This window comes from Egretta garzetta, unplaced genomic scaffold, assembly GCF_000687185.1.
Source record: "Egretta garzetta isolate BGI_Z169 unplaced genomic scaffold, ASM68718v1 scaffold584, whole genome shotgun sequence".
Taxonomy (NCBI): Eukaryota; Metazoa; Chordata; class Aves; order Pelecaniformes; family Ardeidae; genus Egretta; species Egretta garzetta.
This window is the reverse complement of record NW_009259529.1, coordinates 448648-456642: the sequence shown is the minus strand read 5'-3', so window position 1 is coordinate 456642 and position 7995 is coordinate 448648. Positions and strand designations below refer to the sequence as shown.

Genomic DNA, 7995 nt, shown 5'->3' with positions numbered 1-7995 from the left:
ACCTAGACAAAGATGAGGAACTGCACCTAGCAAGTGGTAGGCATCTATTTTGGCAAAGTGATGTGATGTATGTAACTGCCTGCCCCTCCCCAAGTATCTCACCTTAGAAGCATCATAAATAAACGTCATAAATATTGGTTAAAATGAAATAGTCATCTGAATTGGTTTGGAAGTCAAAGGCAGTCTATAGAGAAGCAGTAGAAATACACTGGACCTGTGCTTAAGGTAATAGTGCCGCCATCTTCTCCTGTCACTTGTTTTCAATGTAGGCCCTTCTGAATAAGAATTACTGTGGTGACTATAAATGCAGTTCTTACCAGAAGATTGCCTTAAATTGTTTGAAGTTGTTATGACTATCTGGTGGGAAGCATATCTGAAATATATATGCAAAACTGAGTTTTAAAGTCCTAAATCACTTGTATCATTCATTTAAATGCTGAAGAACATATAGGGAGTCTCAAAAGTGTTTGGGATTCCATAATAGTGTGAGACAGTAATACATTGCTTAGTTTTTATTCTGATTTCTCTTGTTCTGAATTTCTGGATTGTTTTTCCTTTGTCAGTATTTCCTTGTCACTGCATCATTTGCCTTGACAAGTTTTTTTCCCGTGTGTGCTGACGGTGTGTTGCCTGTTATTGTACTGGCTCATAAATTTTCTTAGATCTGAGGCCAACAGCTCCAGTAGTTCATAGGCTTATTTTGAAAGCAGAATTCTTTGTTGCTATAGAAAAAAGCCAAAGCAGACATTTTGGGTTTTTTTTTCCTGCTACTTTCTTTTTAGAAAATACAATACCCATGCTCTCTGAATTTACAGAGCTTGGGATTTTTTTTGCCTTAGGGACATACTGGATATTGGGGAGGAGGTATTTTTTTTTGTTTCCATTTATTTTCCATGTATTAAACTTGGAAAACTGTTTTAATGTTAGAGGGTCTAACATAGGTTAACATTTTCAAAGTCAATTGTTTTGATTTGAAGCCCTGAAGTTTGAGTTGTACAGGGAAAATATAATAATAGTAAATAGAAGTTCTAACCAACAGTAATAAAAGATGCAATTCAAGATGATATCATGATTTATCACTTGAATATAAGATTATTTTTTTTATTACAGCCCTTAGAGGATCAAAATAGGATCTGTGAAGAAGAGAAATATTAGATGCCTGTCTACCAAAGGTTGAGAGTACTGTGGTAAATTTAGTCAGACTCTACCACAGTATTATTTTTCCAGCCTCTCATGTAAAAGGTTGATGTGCCTTCTGCAAACTGTACTTAATCTGGAAAACCTTGAAGGAGAAATATAAGGTCTCTAGCAGCTGTTCAGGTGGGACTTTGAAGCTGGCACTTCCTCCAGCAGGGGCTGGGACTAGGTGACCTCCTGAGATGTGTTCAAACCTGGATTATTCTATGATTTACTACTTCTTACTCTGAGGGTGCAGCTCCGTGATTTTTTTCCTGCACTTTATGCTTCTGTTTCTACTGCTGGATTCATTGTTGAGCCAACACCAGGCTATTCTGCTTGTTGCATTTTTTCTGACTAGCTTGGCTGCTTGACTGAAGCACAGGGGTTTCCCGCTTCCACCATGTGTCTTGGAGAGATCCAACCCATGGCCCCAGTCAACATGTAAAATTGGTGGAGGTTTGTTTAGGATAAATGCATCTTTTGAGTGCAGAACCAGCATAGGTTGTTCAGCTGCTGACCAGAGAGCTGATCTATTCGTGACAGACAGCTTGAGAAGGAAGCCTTTTAATCCTGCAGTTTTTGCCACCTTTGCCCTTGCAGTTCATATTATTTTGTAGCAGACTGGAAGGTGAAGGTGATCTGTACCTTCAGATTTCTTTCAGTTTTTCGGGCTCCTGCAAATCTCTAGGCTTTCTTATGAATGGTGAAGTGGGGCGTGCAGTTACATAGTCCCCCTCTTTCCCCCTCCCGCTGCTGTAGTGTCTTGACCAAAGGGATCCCCACCAGGGATTTTTGTGACTGCAAAAACTGGGCTTTTAGATATGTGGCCTGATTTTCAGAAGTACGGGAATGAGATGCAGGTAATGGTAGAGGAGAAAAGTGTACAGTAACTTTGGCCCAACCAAAACATACTTTATGGCCCAAGGAAAGCTTTTTCTTCAGAAAGCTGGCCAACATACTGTGCTATAAATGGTGTTCTTATAATGGTGAGAACAGTACCAGTATTGGGGCAACTCTTCTGTGGGTTAAGCCCTCAGATAAAGCTCTGCCTTTTCACTAGCAAATTAACTTTTCTTAAAGTAGGTTGCTGTGATTCTGTATGACGATTCAGGTCCCCAGTCACTTGCACATGGTTTTTTGCACATGCATTGTTTTTTAAAGTAGAAACTATTAATAATCTTGTCCCAAAGCATTTCTTATGTTGTACTAAAACCTGTTCAAGTGGAATTTTTTCTCTTCTGAGGATTTTGGCTTTTGTACTACATGAGAAAAACTTTTTGCTATTTAAGATTAGATTCTAATTTTTTATTTTGGTTTTTTCCTTTTCCCTCAGAGGTGATATATTTCAGGAAACTGAAGACTTAATCTGTCTCTGAGAGGAAAATATAATCTCAGACATACCTAGACTGCTGTTAAGTCATGTGTCGTATAACTGAACTCTTAAATTTACAGAGCTGTGTCTTTAGAAGTATCCTTTTCCTCACGGTATTCAAAGGTGTCACAGAACCATCGTTCCTCTGGTAATTAAAAATAAGCCAGATATTGTAGGCATTCCTCTAAGCCAGACTCTAGGATATTGCTTTTAAATTGTGTTAAAAGCTTCCAGTCCTTTGGAAAAATTACAGGACAGCTTTTACTTGTGGAATGCAAATACTATTTTTCTGCTTGTTTGTTAGTGTATTTATGTGCACTCATTAAAATGGTGAATTCTCTCTTTTCTGCAGGCACAACTTGAAGACATTCAGGAGTCCTTTCGAGTGAACTGGCAGGAAGCCTTTGGCAGTAACAGTGGCTGTCCTCTGGAGATGCTGAAGCTCAGCTTTATTTTGAACTTTCTTACATATCCCAACTTGTGCAGAAAGGACCTAACATTGATTGGGATTCATATGGTATAAAACAGTCATGGGTATGGGTGGTTTTTTTCCTTTTACTTGACATCTGCATGTTTCTGGCAATCAGTGGTGACGTCTGTATTAGGTCTGCTGACATTTGGTGTGGTTTTGAGAGCTCTGAGTGACAGGTACTGTAAACATCCTACACTCTCAGCTGTGGAAACTAAGAAAGCTGGGAGAAGGCTGTTTACTCTCCCTGCCTTGGAAATCGTCCGGAGGACAAGGATGACATACTGTGAGCTCTGTGTTGGTTGTATTTCTGACAACCTGTATTTCATATTTTACTTTATTATGTCAGTAAACAAATAATAGCATTATATCATGTCATCAGTGTCTCGTGTTCTGACCGAGGTCGGGAGGGCCTTATACTATACTCTAGCTGCACTGCTGGCTTGAAGGAAACTTTTAAATAGTAGCGATAATAGATTACAGTACTTTCACCCTTAAGCAGCCATTAAACCAGACCTGTCGCGCTGTTTGTTTATAGGTGGTGGTACATACAAGTTACAGTGTAAGACATCCTCAGGTTGACACGTTAGTAGTGCATTTAATCAAAATCATCCTTAAATATTTGGTGCATGTTTTCCAAGATTCACTCAGTTCTTGTTTCCTACCCAAAAGGGCTAGAAACAGAGGTCAGAAGGCAGAAATGTTCTAGGGGGCTTCTTTCTGAAGAAATTCAGAGGTGTCAACACCAATTAACTCCATCTCTAAATTAACTGAACTAAAGATACAAAGGTATTTACCTTATGTTTTCCACTTGCTATTCCCAGCCCCCCAGACTGTATTGTTCTTTGTACTTCGTCCTGACAGTCTTCCTCCTCCTCCTTGTGTTTCTTTCATTCTATGTGCTGTTAGCCAAGAAGAGCTTCTCATTTTAAAAATAGAATAAGCTGAAAAAAATAATTTTCCTTTTAAATCTAATATCCTCCTGGCATAGTCTAAGTCTTCATGAAGTATAGTTTTGCAGCTCTTCTTGAGGAGTGACTTTGGCAGAAAGAATATTGTTCTTTTTTCTTTTTTTTTTTTTTTTTTTTTTTTTTTTTTCTTATTTATGGGAGGGGACACTTTTGTGCTCTCTAAGAAATGTTTGATAATACAGTTGAATTCAAAGATCACCTTCTAGCTCCTTTTGCAGTAGCATTCTTATGTCTTTAGATCCCAGTGCTTCAGCTTTTTAGCAAAGGCATTTAAATATAAAATCTTTGAAATAAGGGCTGTTCTAAGAGTCTAAATATCAGGGTTTGGAAAGCGATGGGAGCGGGAGAACAACAGAAGAATGGTAAAAGATCATGTAAGGATTTGAAGTAGTACTACAAAATGGACAAAAAAGAATTCAAACTGTTAAGCAGAGCTAAAAAAAAAAGTGAGTTATTTGAAGCAATAACTATTTTTCAGGCTCTCGCTTGCCTTCCTTTCGGAGCAAGGAATTGGAGGGGAAGCCAGAGTCACAGGGTCCGTTAGCGTGCTGTAGCCAAGAAGTAAGTTGATGAGTGAAAAGAAGGTTGAGGTCTGGCTGTGCAGTAACAAACGCCAGTGCTTCGTGTTTCTGGGGTTTTAACTCATGACTTGTGTAGTAATTTCTAAGAGAAGCAGAGTTAGCTTCCTAAAATGATAGTTTTAAGGAGACATTAGCCGTTCAGACTAGTCAAACGATAGAGGGTAGCATTTCCTAATACACACAGTTCCCTTGGCAGAGAGGTATCTCTGAGGGTGATGGAGCACACAGTTATATCCTCCATTGTAGGCTGTGCTGTCGAGGAAAGACAACTTCCTGAAAGGACATAACATCCTGAATCTGTGGGGTGTGGTTTTTTATATTATTCTTATTTAGATTTAGGCTTGGAATCATTATTTTGTGTTGATTGGCAAAACTTCTCTGTATTTAGCATTACTTATTTGGGCATTTAACAGTGAAGTTCCATCTTCAGTTTCATCAGTGTAAGTTGGGACTGTTGGAATCTTTCTCGTACATTCTTCCTTGGCCACATTTTCCTGCCCTTTTACTTGTTGCTGACATTATATTCGTTTAAACTGCAAGCTAATTCAGTGGCTTGACCCTGCTGAAAACTAAATAAGCAAAACAGCTTTTATGTGGATCAGCTGAGTAATGGCTTACTCCACCACTGTGCTCTGGCCTAATATGCTACTGAAAATGCTAATTCCTTCAAATATGAAGAGCTAGAACAGAGGTTTTTCTAAATAGATTACGAAATCCTAAAACAGTAAGATGGTGAAATTACAGGATTTTATATTTTTGTATTTTATTTGATATTAATTCTTCTGTTAATGCTGTCTGAACTCAGTTGCGAGCATGGTGCTAAAATAAATTCAGATAAAATTGCTTTAATTAAATTTTTTCACTTTTTGAATGCTATTTATGCTTCTCTGAAAGATTTGTTTGTAAAGTTTAATAACTAAATTGTATTGGTAGTAGCAAGCAACCAGTAATTTTGCTACCTCCAGACCTTTAATTGTAAAGGTATCCTCTGAGGTACTTGCACTGTGCTGAGCACTGTATAAATTGCATTATTTCTAGATCACAGAGGTTTGTTTGTGTTTTTTTTTTTTTTGTTCCCCAGGTATCACTTGCCAAACCAAAGGCAAATGTTAGTCTTTTTCTCTTGTTAATCTCAGACTTCAAAGAGTTTAATATCCTTTCCAGTCTATCAATTAAATACAGAGCTTTCCCATTGTGAAAAAACGTGCAGGGCTGTTTCAGAAGCCTGTTGCCAATAATGAGTTTTGGATTGAGTCCATGGAGAGGTAATCTGGATAGCTACTGCAGCAAGTCATCTGTGGGAAACTGCTGATTGTAGGCATAGGCTTTTTTTTTTTTTTTTTTTTTTTTTTTGGTAGAGTGGTTCTGCCAAGATGCAAAAGTGACTTGCTCCAACTGATTCTTGGCATCATCGGGGACAATATCATTCTTGCATGTTAAGCTCAACATTCTACCTTGATTATGTTTTTATTATTTTTTATGAGGAAGCGGAGGATAGTCCTTATTATCATGTTTCTTATTTCTAAACCTAAGTGTAGGTACTGTAATTTTCTCCCTCTAAACTCTTAACACAGGTGAAGCAGAATTATTTTTTTTTTTAAGCTACATTTCTGATTACATAGTCCCTTTAGGTAATTGCCTAACATCCAGTTTTGGTAATATAGGGAATGACTGTGGGAGGAAAGAATGTGTAGGAGTCCTTGGGCAGAGCTGTTTGTTTGGAGATTGCAACCTGACCTTGAGATTTATGAGTGAAATATTAGAAATATATTTTATTAAAAGTTTCAAAGAGCTGCTAGTGAGGGAGGGGAGGGGTGAAGGGGGAAGAGAGGTGACTGACTTGTCATCCAAAGGGAGAAAAATAATATACTGTTGATTTTAAGTGTAAATGCTTCCTTGATAATACAGTGAAAGAGAGCAGCAATTGTCCTTGATGCTTATACAAAAGTCAAGTTCTTTTTTATGCAGTAAATCTCACTGTCACTGATTCTAATTCAGTGCAGGAGAATTTAAAAGTCTGTGACAAGCTATTCTACTTTGAAGACCCACATCTAAATTGAAGGAGAAAAAAATGTTTGCTTTGAATGAAAGAAGAGAAAAAAAAAACCCACATTATGTGGAATTCAGTCATAACTGCCCCTGAAATGAGAGAGGGGATTCTGGATTTGAGTTTTCTCTGTACTGTGATTCAGATAAGAACATGTAAGAGCAACTGTCCTTCTGCAAAATGCAAACAGGTGTGGAACATCTGCAATACAAATATGCATTCACAGGCAAACAGATGTGGGGTTTTAAGCTTAAAAATACATTAATTTAAAATCTGAGCAAACTTTTTTGTTTGCTTCAGATTTTCTTCAAAATTAGAATTCTATTTTTTTAAAAAAAACTGGTTGGTTTTTTTTTTGGTAAACTGAGTGTCTTAAAAAGTACATTTAGTTAAACAGAATGCAAAAGGTGAAGCTTATTTTATTCTTGTGTGAAACTTCTGGTTCTTGCCAGCTTGGGCTTCATCCAAGACCTACTTAGCTACAGTTTGGCTTTTGTTTCCTTATTTTTGACCTTTGGTTTTAAGGATGTTAGCATGTATTAATGGAAATATACTTTTGTAGCAACCACATTATATAAATAAGCAGACTTCAGCTAAGCATTGCAGTCTATAACTACAAGATACCTCAGAAGAGAGGCTGAGGGCTTGCTTATTTTAAATAGTGTAATACAATAGCTAAACTACACCTTATTCAACTCTCCAAAAGGGAGTGTAGAGCGAGCCTGTGTCATGTACGCCTTACGTTTGTGACGCAGACTCCGTTCCACAAGCGGATCCAGTTTTGTTCCTGCTACAGTTAATAGGGGATTTTTGTTGCTGCCTTCGTCCTGTTAAGTTGTTAAAATAATACTGCAGAAAGATGGGCTGTAGTTCTGGATTTGGACAGTCTCTCTGTGCTTCATTTTCTCCTTTGTGAAAAAAGATGACGCTTCCTCTGTAAATGTGGAACTCCACGTTGTTTGGGAGTCTCTCTCTTTGCAGTGAAGAGTGTTTCCCAAAATCATACCATCACAAGCTAGTTTGTCTCATTGTATTCCAGCCTTTCACTATGATTTTAGATAGACTGTGCTGCTCAGTTGTAGTGCTGGGGAAGTGGAAGGGATGTGCTTGTTACAAGACCTAATGCGGGGTTACCATAAAGGCTGTGAAGAGCTCCTTCTTGCACTTCTGTTGCGATGCCGTCCTCCGATGGGCGTCCAAGCGGGCGTACAGCACCTCTGCTAGTAGTGGTTCTAAGTGCGTGCTTACAGGGCAGCCCAGTGCCGTTTGTACAGTCATACCGAGGCAGCTGGGGTATCGAGAGCTGCCCAGTTATGGCAGCACAGAAGTCAGCCCCAAGGCAGCCTCACCCCACTTGCTGAGACCCTGGGTATATT

General features: G+C 38.4%; 1 protein-coding gene across 1 annotated transcript in view; it reads left to right on the top strand.

The window, feature by feature from the left end:
* The first annotated feature begins 2000 nt into the window (after positions 1–2000).
* Positions 2001–7995, top strand: part of OGFRL1 (opioid growth factor receptor like 1) — a 49330-nt gene continuing 43335 nt past the window's right edge. The window contains exons 1-2 of the mRNA XM_035893090.1: positions 2001–2039; positions 2904–3068. Of these exons, the coding sequence (XP_035748983.1) occupies positions 2001–2039; positions 2904–3068 (204 nt within the window). The remainder of the gene's footprint in view (positions 2040–2903; positions 3069–7995) is intronic.